General features: G+C 41.9%; 1 protein-coding gene across 6 annotated transcripts in view; it reads right to left on the bottom strand.

The window, feature by feature from the left end:
• Positions 1-2,891: 2,891 nt before the first annotated feature.
• tmem94 (transmembrane protein 94) overlaps positions 2,892-23,494 on the bottom strand; it is a 38,467-nt gene continuing 17,864 nt past the window's right edge. For all 6 annotated transcript variants that reach the window (XM_026177594.1, XM_026177595.1, XM_026177592.1 and 3 more), the window contains 20 exons: positions 20,671-20,844; positions 20,347-20,568; positions 19,691-20,003; positions 18,589-18,762; positions 18,297-18,399; positions 17,998-18,206; positions 17,481-17,662; positions 16,947-17,079; positions 14,888-15,003; positions 14,683-14,782; positions 14,446-14,554; positions 13,773-13,962; positions 13,604-13,681; positions 13,411-13,496; positions 13,235-13,316; positions 12,180-12,349; positions 11,939-12,033; positions 8,871-8,964; positions 4,990-5,160; positions 2,892-4,226 (listed from right to left, as the gene is read on the bottom strand). In XM_026177594.1, the coding sequence (XP_026033379.1) occupies positions 4,154-4,226; positions 4,990-5,160; positions 8,871-8,964; positions 11,939-12,033; positions 12,180-12,349; positions 13,235-13,316; positions 13,411-13,496; positions 13,604-13,681; positions 13,773-13,962; positions 14,446-14,554; positions 14,683-14,782; positions 14,888-15,003; positions 16,947-17,079; positions 17,481-17,662; positions 17,998-18,206; positions 18,297-18,399; positions 18,589-18,762; positions 19,691-20,003; positions 20,347-20,568; positions 20,671-20,844 (2,874 nt within the window). In that variant the 3' untranslated portion in view covers positions 2,892-4,153. The remainder of the gene's footprint in view (positions 4,227-4,989; positions 5,161-8,870; positions 8,965-11,938; positions 12,034-12,179; positions 12,350-13,234; positions 13,317-13,410; positions 13,497-13,603; positions 13,682-13,772; positions 13,963-14,445; positions 14,555-14,682; positions 14,783-14,887; positions 15,004-16,946; positions 17,080-17,480; positions 17,663-17,997; positions 18,207-18,296; positions 18,400-18,588; positions 18,763-19,690; positions 20,004-20,346; positions 20,569-20,670; positions 20,845-23,494) is intronic.

Below are 23,494 nucleotides of genomic sequence, written 5' to 3'. Positions count from 1 at the left end.
ACTTGAAATATGTAGTGGTGAGGCAGAGGTCTAACAGTGTGCAGATCTGATCGGGTGTGAAGTTGGTCCTGTCCTCCAAGGAGCTGTCTTCTTGTAGTCGTTTTCTGACAGTCTCCACGGCCTCCGTGGTGGGTATGCAAGTGAAGAGAGAGACTACATCAAAGGACACCATGGTTTCATCTGGATCCAGGGTAAGTTTCTGGCCCTTGTCAGGGCTGGGATAGCTCAGTAGGTAGAGTGGTGGCCCCTTGATCGGAAGGTCGGGGGTTCGATTCCCCTGAACAGCTACCCTGAGGTACCCCTGAGCAAGGTACCGTCCCTACACACTGCTCCCTGGGCGCCCAGTGGCTGCCCACTGCTTCACTGAGTGAATGGGTTAAATGCAGAGAGGGATTTTCCCCACGGGGACCAATAAAGTACACTTTCTTCTGAAGTCGGTGGAGTTCTTGATGTGGTGTGGGGTGTTCCCCACGAGAGGCGCAAGGATGGTAGCAAGGTGTTTAGCAATGTTGTAAGTGGCTGAGTTTATGGGTCTGAGGGGGGTGGGGGGGTTACTCCCACTAGGTTTATATCTTTATTATCAGGATGTCCTAAAAACTCCCTGAAAAACCTTCAGTTAATCCAAAATGCTGAAGCAAGAGTCCTGACAGGGACCAGAAAGAGAGAGCATATTTTGCTCATACTGGCCTCTCTTCATTAGTTCCTTGTTAAATTCAGAATAAAAATTTTAAAATCCTTCTCATCTTCTAATCAGAAGATGGTTCAATCCCTGGCTTCTCCAGTCTCCATGCTAAATAGCCTTGGGCAAGATATTAACCCCAAGAGTATGGATGTGTGTAAATATTTCACTTACAGTGAAAAAGGGCTTGTATGAATTAGTGAATGAGGCATGTTGTATAAAGAGCTTTGATTGCTCAGAGAGTAGAAAAAAAGTGCTATATCAAAACCAGTCAATTTACCATATACCGCTGTATATAATTTAAGTACAGCACCACTTCCTGAGTCATCTGACGGTTTGCCAGAATCGTTTTGAGGCTGACTGAAGGTATTGTTCCATGGTCTCACTGAAATCCTCCCATAACACAGTTTTTGCATCAGCCACTGCTTGAACTGCACTCTGCTTGGTATGCCAGTACCTTTCAGCTGCCTTTGTTATCCTACATGCTAGCCAAGCCTGATAAGACTCCTTCAGTCTGACAGCTCTCTTTAGGTTGGGTGTCCACCACCTGGTTCTGGGATTACCACCACTACAGGCACCAACAACCTTCCAGCTGCAATTCCTTGCAGTAGCTTAGGCAAGGAAGTTGTGGAACATTCTCACTTGGACTCAATGACCCCAGCCTCTTTTAGAATGGAATAAAAGCCAGGGAAGGCTGGAGGGGAGCTGGGATAATTCCTTAATCATGCTCTTCCTACTTCAGTAACAACAGGACCTGGAGGGAAAGGATAGATGAGCAGGAGACCCGATGGCTGTAAAGCTGTCTGGAGCAGAGCACAGGTTTGTTGGTGTAATCATACTGTAAAATAATCAGTTCCCTGCAACACAGACTGTGTACACACAGTGTTATTGCAGTGGAAGGCGGGAAGGTGCAGCCACAGATGGAGAAAATGACAACCATCACAGCCTGCACATGTCCAAGACCAAACAAAAAAACAAAACAAAAAAGAGATGAGGTGGTTTTGGGGCTGACTGGATATTACCACTGGTTCATTCTGAACTTTGTAGAGCTGACCAGCCCCTAACGGACCTCTCTGAAAAGGTGTCCAAGATCTGCTACAGTGGATGGAGGAGTGCCAGGTGGCATTTGTGCAGGTTAAAAAGGCTCTCTGTGGGGAACCTGTGCTGCACACCCCTAACTTTTTCCTGTTAGAACGGGAAAGGTGGTACTGTTGAAAAAGAGTTCTTGGCAATACAGTGGCTTCCTGAAATGCCCATTCACTTTGTTTGGATCACGTCCCACTGGCTCCAGTGTATGAAGGATGCCATTGCCTGGATCACCTGGGATTAGCTCTCCAGCCTTTTAAGTTAAAGGTGGCCCATAAGCCAGGGGCACAGATAATCGTGGCTGCTTTCTCCAGCTTGTGGGAAAATGGGTGGGAGGTAGAACTGGCCAGATGGCTCCGCTTGCCTAAGTCAGGCAGTGGGGTATTTAGAGAGGATGGGTGGGGCAGCAGGTTCAGGGAGCAATGCTAAGGAGGCTGGCTGGTCAGCTGAAACTAATTCCCTAATCATTCTCTCTCTTCATTTAAGTAATGCTGCGATTGAGCAAAAATCCTGTGGGATTTTTCCTGTGGGATAAACAAACTGGTGATAGCTAACCAACCACAAATTGTAGTGGTAGACAAGTAGAGGAAGAAGGCTGTAGTAACATATTGATAAGATTAGGAGGGTGAAGGCAACAGTGATACCTGTGGTAACAGGAGAACAATGGGCAGACGGGGAGATGATCACAGGTTGAAGGATAAATACCGCCCACAGGGTGGTGTGTGTGTGTGTGTGTGTGTGTGTGTGTGTGTGTGTGTGTGTGAGAGAGAGAGATCTGTGCCCTTCACTGGACAATAGTCTAACTGCATGTCTTCTTTATTCATGTGATTGTCTGCAAGAGAATATAATCCTTACATTTTGCGGTACTCTGACAAAATGGACGAATATGGGAAAAAAATGGATGAAACAATCTGTCAATATTACTTATTACAATGACAAATATTTACAAAATTCCAAAAACCTAGGACACACATGGAATAAAGTGAGGTTTTTAATCACAACTACTGTGACAGCCAATGAATATTGCAAACTTTGCAACCTGCACATGCCATATGTGAATTCAACTTTATTCCCATACATATAAAAAAAAACAAAACAATATTATATATACACAATTCCAACTCAAAACAAAGGTTTTGGGGGGATTTTTACATTTTCTGAAAAACAATTTTAATTCTCGATCACTCACAGGGTTAACATGCCCCTGGCAAAATTTATTTTGAGGCTGTTGAGGAACGTGTTCTCAACTAATAGTATTCTGAAGATTTTCAGAGAACTTGACCTGTGACCTTAAGGTTAAGGCCACTGAGATTCAAACTCATTCGATATTTTTAGTAGATACACCCACGTAGCAATTAAAAAAATTAAATAAAATCCTGTGTCGCTACATTCTCTAGCTATTACATTCCCAAACTTGGGTGTCCACATTGATCCCCTTGACGACAATACCCCATCAACCTTTTATGTCTCAGGGGTAAAAAAATGACTCATTGTCAGGTTGTATTGCATAATGTCTCTCTTCATGACTCTAGACTTATTCTCTGTTACAAGCTCAACAACCTAAATAGTTCCTGTTCCTGTCAACTAACAAACTACACAGTGCAGTAAATAAACCCAAACACATCAGCAAATATGAGAGAACCTGAGTGGCACTTCATGCTTTAGTTTCCTTTTTAACTCTAAATGGGAAAACCTCCTTTACAAAATAAATTAGCCATTTTTAATAAAAACACATTCAAGTGTGCATCTTACCTCCTCAAATGTTTTCACAAACAACGTTTATTCGACTGTTTGTTTCTGTATTCAGTGAAATAGAACTAAGTTCTTCAAAAGTACTCATGCCTATATTTATAATTATTACAAACTTTGGGGCTCCACGGGTACCTTTTTTTTTTTCCAGTGTTCCCACTTGACTTGTTAAAAAAAAAAAAAAATCATCAAAGCTAGTCAGATGATATGCAACAATTCAACATGTCTCAGTGGATGTCACATTAAGATCCTCTGAAAGTGAAGTAGCATTTAGCGGAACGTTTCTGGAGTGGACCCCATGTAAAACGTTTCTCAGATGTAGAACAGATGTGAAGAAGATGAAGCAGGAGCTTCTTCAGAAATTATTCTTCATGTCTTTCAAGAGTTCAGACAACAAACTCTTCTGACATCATTTAAATGTTTGTAATTAAATTGGATTCTTTGGAGTCTTTCTTTTCCCTGCCTTTTTTGTCATGAATCAACTGTTAAAAAACGGTCCCAGAAGCTCGAACAAATGTGTCAAACTGCCCTCATGGTTGTTCGACTTTTGCTTCGCCTGGCCGCAGTGCAGTTAGGCTTAAATTGTCTGCTACAGCATGTGCACCAAGCTGGCTCCTGGTATTGCCCCACCAACCGACTTCAGAACGGAGAGTTCATTCCAAGCTTCGTTTCAAACTGCAACTTCTGTCTCTTCTGGTACCGAACTCGCACCCTTTGAAAGGACACAGAGGACAAACCAGAGCTTATAATCAACAAACGCACAAAAAAACAATTTAGCAGCAATTCAGTGCTCTGAGGAGTGTAAGAGTAAAACAAAGACTGACCTGAAATCTAAAAAATTAATAATCATCATCATCATATTATTATTTAATTAATCAATAGCTAATATCATTATTATTATTAATATCATTATTATCATCATCATCATTATTATCATTATTATTATTCCACCACCACATGTTCATGCTACCCTCTTTCTGTTTCTAACATTTGTACAGAACATATTGTCCATCCATCCATTCGCTTCCGCTTCTCCTTTCCAGGGTCGCGGGGGGCGCTGGAGCCTATCCCAGCTGTCATAGGGCGAGAGGCGGGATACACCCTGGACAGGTCGCCAGTCTGTCGCAAGGCTAACACAGAGACACAGACAACCAGTCGCACTCACATTCACACCTATGGGCAATTTAGATTGATCAATTAACCTATCCCCACTAACTGCATGTCTTTGGACTGTGGGAGGAAGCCGGAGTACCTGGGGAGAACATGCAAACTCCACACAGAAAGACCCCGGCCTGATGGTGGAATTGAACTCAGGACCTTCTTACTGTGCAGCAAAAGTGCTAACCACCGTGGTGCCCGTGCAACGTGAATCAGAATCATATTGCTTCTAATAGTTTTCCAACTATTTTATACTATCCCTTCTCCCCCCCCCCAACACTACTGATGTATTTCTAACAGCTTCTTCTATTTCGTACCGTATCTCATGTAGCTTCACCACTTCATTGACTACAACCACCAGCAGCAGGGAGACAGACACTAGCAGCCAGGCCTCCAGCGGTATGTCAGCCAGTTTAAAGCACAGGACAGTAGTCTTGTCACACCACAACTGGTAATCCACTGTGGCTTGAACAATTTGGCTGACCAGTCTGGTGAAAAGTACAGACAAGAGGATTTCATACATATACATACCCTTTTCCATTAGTACCTACTCGTGTCGGCTTGGTATGGCTTAACAAGGGTTTTTAGGGTTCGCCATGGGACGATAGTAGTGACTGGTAGCAGGTACCTTTTTAGTACCTGCTTGGCCACAGTCTCAAGCGGTCCAACCAGGTACTAAAATGTGACATCAAACCGCATGCCACCGATTGGCTAATCGGTGGCGTCACTTGATGATTCACGAGAGCGTCTCCTTATCGAAAATCATAACCGCCATTTTTGAAACACGACAACGAGGTAAATGGGTACACAACAAATAATACTGTGGTCTTCAAGTCTGACAAAACGCCACCGACTGAGGAATGGGAATAGCATCGGTCTGATATCCTCCTCTACTGTCTTGATGCATGCTCAATCATCCTGCTAAGTAAATCCCAAAGAGTTAATTCTGTTCATCTGGACGTTTTTAGTTTTCAAGTGATTTTCTTCAGTCACAGATGACTGCAGGTCTCTGCAACCTTATAAACAGTACCTTTGCACAATGACAAGCCCAATGTGCTGTGAGGTCAGACCACACTGATCAACAACCACAGATCAAAGACCACTGATCAATGCCCATGAGTACTATTCATAGAGTTGGGGAATGGTTGCAATCACAGCATTGTATGATGGTGAAAGATGTCCCCTCCTCGATTCAGAGGAGCTCTTTCCCTTTTCACATAAATGGCCTCCTTGACTCCCCACTCAAACTAGCAAACTAGTGTTTAAACACAACGTCCACAGATGAACACAATCAACTCCTTGGGGCTCTCCTTGTGTTGTGGTGTCATGTGTCGCATGCAAATGATGTAACCGGAGACTCTGCTGCGTTACTATTAAGACTTCACGCACGTTCGTGGTATATTGATTGTAACGAGCCGATCCAAGTAGGTACTAATAAAAAAAATTGCTAACAAAGACTCAAAAACAAAGGCAATCCCAACTGATTTTACTGTAACGTATAAAGTATCATAAGACAAGATCTTATTATGGTCATGACTACATTTTACATTCTGCCAACTCTGAGGTAAACAGCAGAACTACAGTTCTGTGCAGAAGTCTTGAGCCACCCACCTGTTTTATATTTTGTTTCGAAGAATTCAGAATTTGTATTTTTAAATATCTATAGGCAATAGTTTTACAGACATTATTAAGCTCTTTCAAAGTTTTTCTTTGGACATTAGGTGCTTTTTTTTTCCAGTTTTCAGTCCAGTCCTTGTACCTAATCATTTTCAGAAGAATGTTTTAACACTGGCCAATGACTCATGCAGGCATAAAAAAGCACCCAACTCAACCAATGAAGGATAATGATAACAATGTTATAAAAACTGACAAAACACAATTTTAGAAATAAGAAGGAAAAATCCAGCGAAGACCTAAAAGTCCTCCTTTGAAATGCATCTGATCTTTCAGTCATTTACTGTTTGACCACGACTCAGTAATGACTTTCATGGAGTGTGGCTATCAAGAAGCCATTCTTAAGAAAGGGAAACAAGAAGAAGAGCTTGAGGTAAGCCAAATTGCACAAGAACGGGACTGAAAATCAGGGGTATCAGGACTTATATACAGCTGGACAGAATTGTTAGCCCGCTATGTAAATATAATTTTTAAGCACACGTTTTAACAGTACTTGGAAAATACTTGAATTTTTTCCCCCCAGTACCATCACTTTGGTCTTCTGGAGGTAGTTCTTCACCACGAGTTATATATGATTTGGCTCCTTGTCAGGTTGGAAGACAAAGCAACAACCCAGAACCACTTTTACTATGGACTGCATGAGTTTTTCTGTTAAAATCTTCACATTTCCCTCTTTCTTCATGATTTCATCGACCATGATGAGTTTTCCCACTTCCACACTTGCTGCAGCATCCCCATAGTTTGGTGTGAGGACAGTATGCTTTGGGTTGCACACATCTCCCTTCTTTCTACAAACATAACCAATGTCTTTGGCCAAAGAGCTAGAATTTTGTCTCATTTGATCAAAGGACACATTTCCTACCTCTGCCAGTATGATGGCTGCATGCAGCCACACAACTGAAATACTCTGTTACCTGGAGCTGGTTTAAGTGCAGAGGCAACAGAATGGACTTAACCATCTGTTGTGACGATTCAGGGGGGAATGGGGTTTCTTCTTGTATTATGTTTAGCTATTGCTTTGTGGTTTTCCCCTTTTATTTATACAATAGTTCATTCAGTCACTATATAAGTGGAGCTGTCTCTCATTTGGGGAAGTCTGTTTGTTGAATTATGGTATTTTGTACTTTTTTTGAGTATAATTTTGTTTAGTTAACCTCTTTTATGGGCCCACTTAATTATTAATATGGCTCGTTTCTGTCATTTAATTTTTGTAATAATTTTGTCTTTTTTGGAGGGTATAGTAAAACCTATTTCTTGAAGTGCATGTATGTTCTCATAGCCAGGTTTGCTCTGTACTGGGTGGCTCACTTCCTCATGTTCCTCAAACTTGGAAATGTTACAACTTTTTATATTCAACTGCTTTGTGGGCATCAATAAGTCTTTTTCTAAAGTCTAAATTGATTTTATTTCTTTCTGGCCTGATGCTTTCTCAAGTGACAGCTCAGACACTTTTTTCTACTGTATAAATAAGATAAATCCCAGTTTTAACTCGAAGCTTTGGTCATTTTAAAGTCAAAGCACATCATTGCACAGCAGTGGTTTGGGCTACGGCTCAATGGAAAAGGTCAATTTTTCAGAGGGATAATAATACTGACCCCAGGCATTTTTGGGTTTTTTTCTGAAATTATTCTTTCAATATGTGCAAATAAAAATATTTTGTGCTTTCTAAAGAAACCTAATGTATTTAGAAATGCTCGTTTGAAAATCTCTTCTGTTAAAAAAAAAAAAAAAAAAAGTACTTGGGAAATTTTGACATCAACTTGAAATTTCGTAGTGGGAGTAATCATTTTGTTCTTATCTGTACGCAGAATAAGAACAAAAGCAATCTATAAAACACGGTGAAGACTGTAATGGTTTAGGTCTGCATGGCTCTTCAGTGGAGTTATGAACATGGAAATGTACAATTAGATTTTTATCCACCATCCACTACCACCTGGAAAGCAACTGATTGGCAATGGCTTCATTTTTTAGCATGACAATGGTCACAAATATGACACCGATGCTGTAAAAATAACAAGGTTTCTACACGTACCAAGATAGAAAATGTCTAAACTATTTGCTGCACATATACTTTCCTAGCAAAAAATCTAAATGAAGCATGGATCAAGACTTTTGCACGGTACTGAGTTTTCTCTCAGGTGGTAACGTTGCAGCAACATAACCACAATGTTCAAAGTTTGATTCTAGCTTTGTGAGTGCAGTATGTCAACACAACATTGCATTCACTTTGAAAGTTGTCTTGCAATCTCATTAGTAAATATGTCTCTAAACATTGCTTAACATCTTTAATAGACAAACACATGAACTCCAGCACCAATCTGTTCATTTTAACCCTGTTGTAAGTACAGTATCTAAAGCTAAATGTACTGGTGTTTATACACTGCAATTTTCTAGTCTTACTGATCACTCAAAACAGGGCTGCTGAAATCTATTATAAAACCAGCGTTAATCTTAGTCCTTGATGTTTGCAAAGATGTTGATAAACACTGGGCTTTAACATTATCTAAAGAACATAATTACTTACACCACAGGTACAGTGACACACCACCAGGTATTGCTGAATGGGCTCTTTTTCCATAAAGGCTGCGAGCGATGGACATAGCTCAGGGAGATTACCACTGGTAAATGACAGAACAACAATAAGAAAAGTTCGATTTTAAAAAAGAAAACACAATCACTCATCTTTAACATGGGAGTTTTACTGATCATCTCGTGATTATCAAAACAATCTGTGTTCAAAATCCATCCATCCATCCATCCATCTTCATCCGCTTTATCCGGGGCCGGGTCGCGGGGGCAGCAGCCTAAGCAAAGAAGCCCAGACCTCCCTCTCCCAGCCACCTCCTCCAGCTTATCCGGGGGAACACCAAGGCGTTCCCAGGCCAGCTGAGAGATATAATCTCTCCAGCGTGTCCTGGGTCTGCCCCGGGGCCTCCTCCCGGTGGGACATGCCTGGAACACCTCACCCATCCTTGTCAGATGCCCGAACCACCTCAGCTGGCTCCTTTCGATGTGGAGCAGCAGCAGCTCTACTCTGAGCCCCTCCCGGACGGCCGAACTTCTCACCCTATCTTTAAGGGACAGGCCAGCCACCCTTCGGAGGAAGCTCATTTCTGCCGCTTGTATCCGCGATCTCGTTCTTTCGGTCACTACCCACAGCTCGTGGCCATAGGTGAGGGTAGGGACGTAGATCGACCGGTAAATTGAGAGCTTCGCTTTTACACTCAGCTCCCTCTTCACCACGACGGACCGGTGCAGCGTCTGCATTACTGCAGCTGCAGCCCCAATCCGTCTGTCGATCTCCGGTTTCCTTCTCCCATCACTCACAAACAAGACCCCGAGATACTTGAACTCCTCCACTTGGGGCAGGAACTCATCCCCGACCCGGAGTGGGCACTCCACCCTTTTCCGGCTGAGAACCATGGCCTCAGATTTGGAGGTGCTGATCCTCATTCCCGCTGCTTCACACTCGGCTGCGAACCGTTCCAGTGCGAGCTGGAGGCCCTCACCCGATGAAGCCAACAGAACCACATCATCTGCAAAAATCAGAGATGAGATTCTGAGGCCACCAAAGCGAAAGCCCTCCGCCACTTGGCTGCGCCTAGAAATCCTGTCCATAAAAATTATGAACAGAACCGGAGACAAAGGGCAGCCCTGGCGGAGCCCATCACCCACCGGGAACGAGTCCGACTTATTGCCGGCAATGCGAACCAAGCTCTTGCAACGGTTGTATTGGGATCGAATGGCCCGTAGCAATGGGCCAGACACCCCATACATTTTGAACACACACCAAGTATGGGTGAGTTCAAAATGTTCTTTTTTTTTTTTTCAAACTACCTCTCTGAAAATGGGCCACGTCCACATGTACATGGGTATTTTTGAAAACGCAGGATTTTCTATGTGTTTGCACCTTTCGTCCACATGTGTACGGTGTTTTTGATCACTGAAAACTAAGATTTCTAAAAAACTCCTGCCAGGGTGGAGGTTTTCAAAAACTCAGTTTTTGCGTTTGTGTGGACGAGGAAAACTGAGATTTAGTCATGCAACGTCAGAGGTGTGAGCCTCTTTTGACGTGACGTTATTGTTTACATGAGATTAATTTCTACAATTGCGGATATAGACAAAATACTATTGGTGTTAATCTATGTGCAGTTTTTACACACTTACATATACACACACACTTACTGTCCCTCCGTTTAGAAAGGCAGAGGCGTCAGAGTGAACTTCGCACATGGCTTATACATTCAACCAGTGTTGGGAAGGTTACATTTTAAAATGTATTCCACTACAGATTACAGATTACATGCCCCAAAATGTATTTTGTAACATATTCCGTTACGTTACTCAATGAGAGTAACATATTCAGAATACTTTGGATTACTTAATATATTATCATGCTTTAGAACTACATGAATGTACTATTGCTGTGATTTATTACTATCACTGAAGGTTACTCGCCATACCAATACCAACTAGATATTTAAATCTTAATATAAATGAGTAACAGTAGGTGGACATTAGGTAAGGCTGCACTTTTTGCAGCGATCTCGTATAGAAAACTATTCCGCGTGTATATAAAACAGGTCCGCGGCTTTGAACCGTAGTAAAGGGACCTCTGGCTAATACGGGCTTGTAGCTGAAAACTAGCTTTACTTTGTTGTCTGGGTCAACTTTGCAAGCGAGAGACAGAGAGAGGCGTTGAAAGACTGCTTCAACGGAACTTATTGTTTCGGAGGAAAACACGAACACGGTGTACAGTCGAGTCTTAACAGCTTACTTACAACTGGGCTCGTCAGGCACTCTTCTTGGCTGCAGTGGTTATTATTATATTTACATGCTCACAGACACATAACGGATATGACAGTCCATTCTCGCTGCAGCACGGACTACACTACCCATGAGGCTACATTCTTTAAGGCTATGCCTGTAACACTCTGCCTATTGCCTTCATTTTAAATACTTTTTTGAATAATAAAATTTTTTTTTTTTTAAATTCCGTAAGTAGAGGTGACATGGGCCGTGAGATTGAGACACAGGCATTAGAGCCTCTTAATGGTTGTATTCTGAGTACCACCCTTTTAAACAGTAAATGTAATACAGTTACTCATATTTTGTATTTTAAATACGTAACGGTGGTACATGTAATCCGTTAATCCCCAACACTGCATAAAACACAGCCGCTTAATGTATGTATGCTGTATCCATTTTGTTCATTCCTAAGCTGTGAGTCTACACCAACCTGTCTTTAGTTATTAGCATTTGAAATGTTGAAGGCACCCCCCCCAAGAAGACGGAGGGAAGCCCTATCCCTAGCAGAGCACAGTGTGGGTAAAAAAAAAAAAAAAAAAAAAAAGGGGAAAAAAAAGCAGTTTCAGGTGATTTGGGCAAACCTAAGCTCCGAGAACAGAATAAAAATTGTTTTATGGTCCCGCAAATTGACCAGAGGGAGGAAAGGGGTTTTCATTTACTAAAGACGCGCTCCAGTGGAATACTCTAAGATCCTGACTGCCGTTGTCATAGAGCTCACAAACTGCTTTAAGACATCATAAAAATCTAAAGGACACTTGTACATATCTATGAAGGCGCTCTTACCTGTGTGCAAGACAAGAAACCCTGCCATGATCTTCTGCGTCATCAGCAGACCGTTAGACAGTTCAAAGAACCACTGAGGTGCACTAGGTGAAACGCTGCAGATATATGGAAATATATTTGTTTTTAACATGTTGCTTACTTGTTCTTCATTATTGCTAATCTAACTGCATTGTAATTAATTTTAGCATTAAGTCTATGAGTGGAACAGCTATGGACTGTTGCAGGTTATTGTTACTCCTACCTCTTTGCAAATATATTACAGGAGGCAGTGGTGTTGTCTGAGGAGTTCAGGTTGCAGTGTGACAAACTGCTCAGGCAGACCGCTTGTAGGCTAAACCCAAAGGCCAACAGGTAGGCACACATAGTCAGGCCAAACTTCAACAGGAAACAGCCAAGGAAGTAGTTCTGAGTCTGGTTAAAGAGGTTGGCAAACAGACATACACAAATTCATCCAAGATTTCAGTAGCTGATCTGGTAATGTAGCTGTTCCTTTTCAAATCACTTTATCAGCTAATGTTACAAAATAGCCATCAGATTCATGTATGGCTAATTGTATCTTGCTTGCCAAGGTTATTGCTAGTAAGACAGCAAATACTAGCCTAGCCTGCCAAATGACTTCAATAGTTAATGTGATCCTTCATATGAACTTACCCATAAATTCTAAAGTCAAATGACTGAACAAAACAAAGATTTATAACCACTTTCTTCAGTAGTACCGCAAAATATAGAATGGCTAGTTATTACTAGCTGTTGTAACTCTTTTATTCAGTGTGATTGTTTTTTAATGTTACTCTTAATTGATCTGTTATTGTATATTTTTCACATGTTCGTATGGGATATTGTATTTGTTTTAAATGTTATGTACATGTATTTTGACTTTAGTTGCCATGATGCCAGGTTTCTCTTGGAAATGAGATTTTTAATCTCAATGAGATTTTTTTACCTGGATAAATAAAGGACTAGTAAAATAAAAAATAAAAACCAAGCTATGCAACATGTATTTTGCAATAGTAGCTGCAACTTTGTTGTCATATGACTGATGCTGAGGAAAACAGTAGACGAAATAGTCCACCATTACAGTGCAGGACATTTTTGTGCATGTCTTGTAATTTGCCAGTTGTAACTGTTATGGTCGTGTCTATAATTAATTCTTTCTCTGAGGTTGAGCAGAGTTTCTTTAAGTAGATTTTATTAAGCATTCATTTGAGTGGATACAGGAAATAGATACACTGTGTGAACAATAAAAACCTGAATAATATCACATGAGTATACTCTATTTCTCATACTTGATACTACCTTCTTTGGGATTGCGTCCAGGTTCTTCCCTGTGGCAACTGTCATAACTGTACTATCAGGTGGCTTTCCCAAAAGTGACACACTGCCAACAGAGAACAAATTAGAACCAGTTTCTTCACGAAACAACAAAATAACAATGAATTATTAGTTTCTAGATATTTACAGTATGTATGTACCTTAGCAGAGGGCAGCTGAAGCATGACACCCAGAGGATGTCAGTGGTGTTCATGGGAGGAGGAAGTTGAGCTAAGCAGGCTAAGAACTGTAACACCAGAAGCACATCATGCAGTAAATTACACAGAAATAGGAAGATGTTTAATGCAGTGTAAACAGGCACATCTTCAGAATTTATGAATCTTCCCTTCTCACCTGGATGATAACCAGACTGAGTTGACACTGCAGCAGAAAGAGGAAGCACTTGCGAATGCCGTAGGTTGTGTGTCGTGCCTGCAACACATTCAGCCAAAGGCAGATACATTTATAAATGTAACATTACTCTTAGACTGATCGGGTACACAAGGGCCTGTGTGCATCTAACCTGTTCTATGAGTTTGACCATGCTCACACTCTCTCCTTGGTGGAAGGTAACAGAACAGCCCATGCTGTTGAGCTGTCCAGACAGCCTCAATGGAGACAGTCCTTCGACCTCTCCATTAAATCCTCCCCCAGTGGCATAGCCAAAAGTCTCCCACAAACACTGAGATGGATACAAAGGGTCCAAAGCAATGCTGTAAAACAGAGGTCAGGTGGCGCGATTAAGTCTCAGCTTTGACTGGACAATTCAAAGAAACAGAGTACTGAAGCAATTACAAGCTCATTTTTTTGCTGATGAGTAAACCATCATCTCCAGCACACTGCAGCTGGAGTCTGATTAAGAGACTTGTCCATTCATTCTTCCAACTTTGCATTGGATTTCTAAAACTATAAGTCACTTGCTTAAAGGAGACCTGTTTTATTCTAGTTTGGCCAGGTGCAGTATACAGGATACACTGTGGCATGAAAGTGTTTTTGAATTAATCTGCAAATATTCCAAATGATTTATTATCTCTTTGGTAGTCCTTGTTCTGCTTTGCAGCCTCAGTTAGCCCCATATTAGAAAAAGAATTACTGTAGCTAACTGCAGTCAGTGACAGAGTTGTGACAACCTACTGCAGAGGCAGTTGATTCTATGTTATGATTGCGCATATTCATATATTTTATTATTAGCATACCTTAGGTCACTCTGAAGGAACAGGCGGCTATTGCGGAAATTGCCAGCGCTCCCCAGACAGCACGTAACCTCCCTGTTTTCCTGCATGATCGTGATCATCTCACACATGGCTGAAAGGAAGTGATACAGGCATGTGGATCGTTGGTTCACTTTTGTTAAACTTTACTCAGAATACTAAGTAGTAATGTACTGGACATCTTGTACACAATATGGTACCCATATGTAAGATAAGACTTACTTTCAGGCGTACAGTCTGTGAAGAGTGGCACCAAAAGAGGCACATTATCAATGTTCTTCAAATGAGGACGAACCTGGTGGATCCCACGAGGTAACTTGGCCTTTACAAAATATATGGAAGCAATACATAAAACACAAGACTGAGCAGACTTTGCTTTTGCCTCTGTGGGCTAGAACAGTAGTTTCACTGGTTAAGAGCAAATTACCCTGTTACAGTCCTCCAGGAAGCTGGGGACATCGCTATCTGTGGGCTGGAAACTGGCCAGGTCAGAGTGAGCTTCCTCTTCTGGTAGCAGGGGACCTTCTGCTTCATCCCGAGAATCTGTGTTACAGAAAAAATATAGTGTGGCTTCCTCTACACTTATTAAGAAGCATTACTGAAAAAAAACAAAAAAAACAACGAAAAACACCAAAAGATAAGATAAGATAAGATAAGATAAGATAGAACTTTATTAATCCCTCGGGTGGGTTCCTCTGGGAAATTCGACTTCCAAAAAAAAAAAAGCACAGCAACGACCGAAGTACATTTACTCATACACTCTTAAGATACACAGTATATTGCATACAGTATGTTGTATACAGCAGCGGTCCCCAACCTTTTTTGCGCCACGGACCGGTTTATGCCCGACAATATTTTCACGGACCGGCCTTTAAGGTGTCGCGGATAAATACAACAAAATAAAACTAGTACCGGTACCGAAAAAAAAGAAGATTTATTCATAACACACGTGAAAAGACCCAGGAAAACGGAGTTAACGATAAAAACGATAAAAACGATAACAAACTAATGCTGAAAACCGATAAAAACCCTGAAAACTATACATTTCACACCTGAGCCTCAACTCTCGCGGCCCGGTACCAAACGACTCACGGACCGGTACCGGTCTGAGACCCGGGGGTTGAGGACCGCTGATATACAGTACTAAACTGATTTTTTGCTGAGAAGGAACCCAATACTTCGAGAAAGGAGACTGTAAGTGGTTTTATAGATATAACAGAGATACGGCTGGGCTGCCATAAATTGCTTTACCTCATAGGAAAACACGCATTGCCAGCTATTTTTCCCTCCCACTGAGTTAGGGAGGGGACATTTAGTGTGTATGTGGCAGAGTGTGAAGCACTGAGAATTAAAAGTAGCACCTCATGGTTCTCAGCCAGAAAAGGGTGGAGGACCCACTCTGGGTCAGGGATGAGTTGCTGACCCAGGTAGAGAAGTTTAATTATCTCAGGGTCTTGTTCACGAGTGAGGAAAGAGGGGAGCAGAGATTAACAGACAGACTAGTGCTTTAGCTGCAGTGATGCAGACACTACTGGTGCATCACGGTGAAGAGAGAGCAGAGTGGAAGTGCACAGCTCTTGATCTACCTTCATGAAGTGTTTGACAGTTTGGGTAATTGTGTTCTTTCAGATGTGGTTGTACATTTAGATATTAGTTGCTTTTTGCATTACCTCGTTCTGGGTGGATATTATGTTGTTGTATCCTGTTACGACAGTACCTAATAATTCTGTTTCTAGCGACATGAGAGACCTCACATTGGTTAATTGGAACGTAAAAGGTCTTGGACACGTGGTTAAGAAGGGTCATGTCCTTTCACACCTTAAATTTTTGGAAGAAGAAATTATCTTCCTCAAAGAAACGCATGCTAGTGCAGCTGAACAGCACAGGTTGAGAGCAAATTAGGTTTCTCAGGTTTTTCAGGCTCCATTTACTTATAAATCTAGAGGTGTGCCAATCCTCAGTTGTACAAATATTCTCTTTAGAGTGGAGGCCACAAAGTCTGATCCATATCATAGATACTTTTGGTTACTCTACCAAATGCTTTTCTAATTATTTATGCTCCTGATGTTGATGCTCTTTTTTTTGAGTTTTGATATTATTCCTTCATCTAATTCCAACATTGCATTTGGAAGTAGAGTCAACTGTTATCTTGAGCCCATTCTTGACAGCCTACCCACTCCCAATCATTTTCCAGAACAGATTTTAAATGAGTTAATTAAATCAAAATATTTGGTGGATATTTGGAGATTTCCAATTATTCCAACTTTTGAAAGAGCCATGTTTTTTTCCCTTTTGAATATTTATTGTAAATAAGACAGAAATACTTCCTATTCGATTACTTGTTGGAATAATCAACAGTTTACTTGATTACTAAAATAATTGATAGCTGCTACACTATTAATGACTAAATATATAATCAGCCTTTAAAATTGTTCCCATTACTAATAACACGAATATTAACTCAAACTTGTCAGAAACACCGGTACCTTGGTTCAAATCCTCATGCAGGGAGCCATGACTGGGGCTTGATGGAGCTCCATCACAGGGACCGTCTCCGTTTGGTGTCAGAGAGATATGACAGTTCCAGCCTGTCTCTAAACCCATCTTCTCTGCAAACACCTGCACAAATCCAAAGGAGCCGTCTCAAATTTATAGTAGATTATAGCAGTATACTAGACTATATATAGACACTACTATATAGTAGTATCCAGTATTTTAGTAGGTTTTTCCAAACAAATCTGAAAATTTTCTTCAGGTCATAAACTGTGACCTTGTGTGAGAGCACACCTGTCTAAAGTGAAACACGCAATGTCATTTGCTGTTAGACCCTCATCAAATCTTTTTAGATGACGGAGAACAGTAATTAGCAGTAATTAAATAAGTTACCACCTTTGTCCTATTTGTCTGTAAATGAGCAAAAACTTATAGATACTTATAGATAATAGAAATACTAAATAAATAAGTTAAAACTAAATAAGTAAGCTTTTAGTTGCAATGATTAAGAGCTTGACTGTACTCACCTTGCTGCGGAGCTCATCCTCCATGGAAAAGTAAACAAAGCGGATGCAAGCAGTGACGAGGGCATCAATGAGACGGACCGTGTCTAGCCTTGCCTGGAACTGGGATGACACCATTCCCATAAAGATCTGCCCGCTTAGGGCCTGAACACAGTCGTCACGCTCCACACCCTCACCTATACCTTCTGTGAGCACGACGGGAAAGAGGAAAGAGAGGGTAACTAAACAATGTAACATCTGTCTAAAGTCAGAGAAATCTCTTTATCCATACAATTTTGCAATTTACAGTCACTTCCAAGACATGTAGAATCAAAACTTACTAACTCACTTGTATGCAGTGATTGCCAAGTAAGTAAAAAGCATCTGTCCAAGTCATGGTCTTTGATAAACAAGTCAAACTACTGAACCTTGGATAACAGCAATTGAGCTTTGCAGTGACAACATATTTCCTTTAATTCTTGTACAGTTTTGTCTTGCTCAAATGCAAAACCACCCATTTCATCAGTGTCACAGTCCATACCATCTGAGCTCCAGCTGTTCCTGCAGGAGTTGTGTTTGATGGGAGTCGTGGAGGGCAACTCTAGTCCAGAAAACAGACAGGGACCAGGAGCCAGTTCCATACATTTCCCATTCAGCTGGCTAGACAGAGATACTTGCATGGGTTTATACGCAAAAGCTGAGCAGTAACCTGATAGACAGGCACGTTGGTAGAAGTCCAGGACCTTCTTTCTGTGACACAGGAACCAAAGGATGAAATGAAAACTTTCCAAATTCACTGTGTGCATTTGGAAAGTGTAACTATGTTGACTTCAGACAGACCTGTCTGAGCCTGAGAGGGGGTAGATATCAGTTCCATCCCAGAAGTCAGTGCAGGCCTCCAGGATAAGGTCAGCTGAACCATGTGACAGCATCTGGACATTATCTAACAGTGCATAAAAGCATTATCAAGAAAGAAAACAGCAAAACATTATGGTACTGTTTGGCCAAAGGGAGGATTGGAGAGAAACATATACAGGAACATGGATTATGTGCAGGGAATAAAGAGATGGTGCTGAACATTTTATTAAAACTGCATCATAAAACCCAAAACAATAATAGTGTGCTGACTCACTGGATGAAGAGTCTCGTACGAACAGAGAGATGAGATGGGAGATGGGAGGCTGGCGTTTGGTGAAGTAATGAAGGCGGTGGGATGTGAACTCCTTGGTCTTCTCTCCAGATGGCAGCTGGTAGAGGGTCAAGTGGTTCTCCTGTTTAAACAACTCTCTCGCACCAGGGGTGAACCCTGACAAACAGACAAAAAGAAGAAAACAATGCTTCTGAATTGTTCTCTGATAGATTTTAATATCGCACTCAATCGATTCGGATGCAGTGATTTAGTTAAAATTATATACCAGTGAATGAGAACATAACGTCTTGAGAAAGCTAATTTTTTGTAATTTAATTTGGTAAAGTAAAGTAAAACATATATTCTTTGTTCATTACGAGTAATGAACAAAGAATATATAATAATAGAATATATTATTTGCATAAAATCTCTCTTTTAACCCCTGTCGTGTAATATGTGCTTTTAATGCTTCTATTACTGCTGGGAGCACTTTGCACTTTACCTACATAATAATTTAGCCTACATAATCATACCACACACTCGTTACAAATTAAACACACAGATTCGACATTTGGATTTAGTGGTAAAATAAAAAATAAACCCTGGCTTGTCAGACACAGCAGGGTTAAATCAGTGGTTTTCATTTTTCCTGTTGGGTTGATAAAGGCATGTTGCTGTCGCATCATAGACTACTTGTTTCATTTGTAGAGATATGTTTACAACAATGCACTGCGGTCTGAATATTACTAGGCTATTAGGAGTGTTGCGTTTAACCATCTACATTATGCTGTAGAAATTTCAGTTTGAAATTTTTTTCCTCCCGTCTTACTCTGCATTTCTGGCAGGATCATTGACAGGGCCACTCAGAGGTTGCTTCTGGCCACATGTGGCCTGTAGGCCATTGCTTGAGTAGGCTGGGCGTAGAGGATCTGTAAAATCCTCTGTGCCACAGGATAACCATTGTTAAATAGGTTTATATCAGCATGTAACCTGTAACTTATACATTGTGTTAAATAGCGACCCACAGGCTGTTGGATATAACCAAAAGATTCAGGGAAGTCATTACTTGTTTAGTTTATATAAGAATCAGTTCTGACATGCTCACCTATAAGTCTGGAAAGCTCACAGAGCCCCCATGGAACATATACTGGCAGCACCGTGCCGTGGCTCTCCTGCAGAGCCAGGTTTGATAGATGGTCAGAGAAGCGACAGAGCTGCTTGGTGACACTGGCATTGCAGAGGTTTAGCATGATATTCAGGCCCAGTGGCTTTAGGGAGGGCAGGTGGCACTGCCAGGATTGGTCATCAAACTGGATGCTGGCAGGGTTCTGCTGGTCTTGTGACAGGCTCAGCATCTCCAGGTGGTAGTCACACACAAAGTCATCAGCCTCCACTTCAGGACAGCCCAGTGAAAAATCCTTGAGATAAGAGAAAAAAACCTGAAGCCACATACCAACTTCCTGAGTTCCTACACTTTATTTGTACTGTGCTGGTTAGTTCCCTGTCATTTTAAGTTATTTCTTATTGGTTAGCTTAAATATGTAGGCCATAGCAGCAGCAGTGAAAATTCAAACTGACAAAAAAATTTTTAATACAACATTTACATTAATACATCTCAGATAACCCAAAATTTCAGTATTAATGGGACTTACTAACGTTTTCACCATCTGTTTTTAAAATTTTATGTATTAATTTTTTTTTTTTTTTTTTTTTTTTTTTTTAAAAGAGCTCTATATTAGAAATTTCAGTTGCAGTTTGTACCGGTGTCTGGGCATCCTCGCCTCCCTCAGTGTCATGGCTGAAGCTCACATTCGATCCAGAGTGGTGTTTAGTGCAAGTGGGTACAGGCTGGCAGTGCTGCTGAATCTGGAGAGTGTCAGATGAGAGTGCTGTTTCGTGCGACATCTCGCTGGGATCTGGCCCCACTCCCGGCTGAGGGGGGGGCTCTTTCTGCAGACAAAGCAGAGCCTCTGCCTCCTGGCCCTACCAGACAATAAAAGGTTTTCTTGTTTTTTGTTGTTTTTTTATTAAACTCTAAAATTAATTTTGGGGGGCTAAAAGCTTTGCCTAAGAGAACAAACAAACCTCTTCCCTGTCATCATCCATCTCCATTTGGCAGTATGAGTTAACAGACATGTTGTCTCTGAGGTCATCTTGACTGTTGTGTGATGGTTCCACTCGTCCACTAAAGAACAGCACAGTCTCCGGACTGGGATTTGGCCACGAAAGAATACCCTGCTTGTCCACACAACATAGAACCTGCACGCAAAACAAAAGTACAGATTATATAAACACACACTTACAGAACAAAAAGCTTCCTGAGAAAATAGCTTTCAGTGATAAGAAGAGTTCTAGGCTTTTTAACCTCTATAAAGCGCTGGCTCAGGGAAGCATTGTTTGGTCACTACTTTAGGAATTCCAAAACAGTTCCAAATATCCACACAGAAGAGTTACACACACACACACACACACTGTAGTATAGGACCCATGTGCCTAAATACGTACAATTTGAAATTGCATAAGGTCCACGTCCTCGAAAATATTTTAACAGTGCTGTGAGAAAGTATTTCACCCATTCATGATTTTGTATTGGTTTTTGCAATTTCATCACACTTACATGTTTCAGATCATCAACCAAGTTTAAATGTATTGGGCAAAGATAACCTAAGTTATTAAGGGAAAAAAGCTATCCAAACCTACCTAGTAATTGGTCTTAACTTAATAATAACTGGTTGTGCCATCCTTGGAAGCAATAACTATAATTATTGTATCCAAAAGATATTATTTAGAATCTGTTCATTATGTAGAGAGACAACACTGGTTCATCCCTTGCATTAGGTGGTTTTTTATGCTTGAATGATTCATAGGTCAGTGTTAATTGGCAAAAAACAAACAAACAAAAATATTCCTCTGAAAATGGTACAAGGACTGAAAAAGAAGAAAAAGTTTGAAAGACAATTTCTTCGGCGAAACAACTAGTAGCTCAGTGTTCCAACATTCGAAAGAAGGGACTGCTCTCACAGCTAGAGATTGACGAGGTACAACACAAATGCTACGGCAAGGAGGAGTCAGGACGCCAGGTCAGGGGGGAGATATCATCACCCCCACCCGAGATTGGGTACATAGCCCCAAGTGCGATAGGAGAAGGATCGTTGAGTGCGAGAGGAACTGACCTGAAAAATAGGATCATGGCCAAGCTTGAAACCTGGATCCCCCGTAGCCGGTTACCAAGATTACGTGAAGTACCCTCAGAAGGTCTGCTAGATGATGTTAATGCAGCACTACGGGCAATACCTACAACCACGATTACCGACACTAACAAGCTGATCTACAATACGGCAACAGTGATCAGTGAGATGCTTGGCTACAAGTTGAACAGCCACAAGGGGCAGTAACCTCCATGGAGAAGGAGGCTAGAGGGCAAGATCAAAGTAGCACGGAGGGAGGTTAGCCAACTAACGGAGTTGCAGAAAGGTGCGACAAATAAGGTGCCTAAGAAATACAGCAAGCTGTCCATACCTGAGGCCTTGGAAACTGCCAAGCAAAGACTCACAGCCTTGGCCAGCCGCTTGAGGAGGTACACCAGAGAGATAGAAGGCAGGAGAATAAACCAGCTGTTCTCCACAGAACCAGCAAAGGTGTACTCTCAGTGGCAAGGGAACAATAAGAGAACAGCACCACCAAGGCTGGAGACGGAGCAATACTGGAAGAGCATATGGGAGAAGGATGCAACCCATAACGGCAATGCTCAGTGGCTAGAGGATCTGAGGGCTGACCACAGCGACCTCCCTGAACAGGGTCCAGTAACCATCACAGTGGCAGATATCCAAGAAAGGGTCTCCAGTATGAAGAGTTGGACAGCACCAGGGCCCGACATGGTTCACGCCTACTGGCTGAAGAAGCTGACTGCACTCCACGAGCGTCTGGCAGCACAAATGAACCAGCTGCTAGTTAACGAGAGACACCCGGAATGGCTAACTGAAGGCCGGACGGTCCTGATCCCCAAGGACCCCAAGAAGGGACCGGTCCCCTCCAACTACCAACCAATAACCTGCCTCAGTACTACATGGAAGCTCCTGTCAGGCATCATATCGGCTAAGATGAACAGGCACATGGGTCAATACATGAGCGGGACACAGAAAGGGATTGGCAAGAATACCAGAGGCGCAAAACACCAGCTACTGGTAGACAGAACAGTCAGCCGAGACTGCAAGACCAGACTGACCAACCTGTGCACTGCCTGGATTGATTACAAGAAGGCCTTTGACTCAATGCCCCACAGCTGGATACTGGAATGCCTAGAATTGTACAAGATCAATGGGACCCTAAGAGCCTTCATCAGGAACTCAATGGGGATGTGGCGTACAACACTAGAGGCCAACTCCAAGCCCATAGCACAAGTCACCATCAAGTGCGGGATCTACCAAGGAGATGCTCTGTCCCCACTGCTGTTCTGCATAGGCCTGAACCCCCTCAGTGAGATCATTAACAAGACTGGCTACGGATACCGACTACGGAACGGAGTAGTTGTCAGCCACCTCCTGTACATGGATGACATCAAGCTGTATGCCAAGAGTGAACGAGACATCGATTCACTGATCCACACTACCAGGCTATACAGCAATGACATTGGAATGTCGTTGGGACTGGAGAAGTGTAGTCTGATGGTAACAAAGAGAGGGAAGGTAGTCAGAACTGAGGGGATTGAACTACCAGAAGGCAACATTGCAGACATAGAGGACAGTTACAAGTACTTGGGGATCCCACAGGCGAATGGGAACCATGAAGAGGCCGCTAGAAAAGCTGCAACCACCAAGTACCTGCAGAGGGTCAGGCAAGTCCTGAGGAGTCAGCTGAATGGTAAGAACAAGATCCGGGCCATCAACACGTACGCCCTGCCCGTGATCAG

Source organism: Astatotilapia calliptera, chromosome 8, assembly GCF_900246225.1.
Source record: "Astatotilapia calliptera chromosome 8, fAstCal1.2, whole genome shotgun sequence".
NCBI classification, from domain to species: domain Eukaryota; kingdom Metazoa; phylum Chordata; class Actinopteri; order Cichliformes; family Cichlidae; genus Astatotilapia; species Astatotilapia calliptera.
This window is presented reverse-complemented; position numbering and strand designations above follow the sequence as displayed.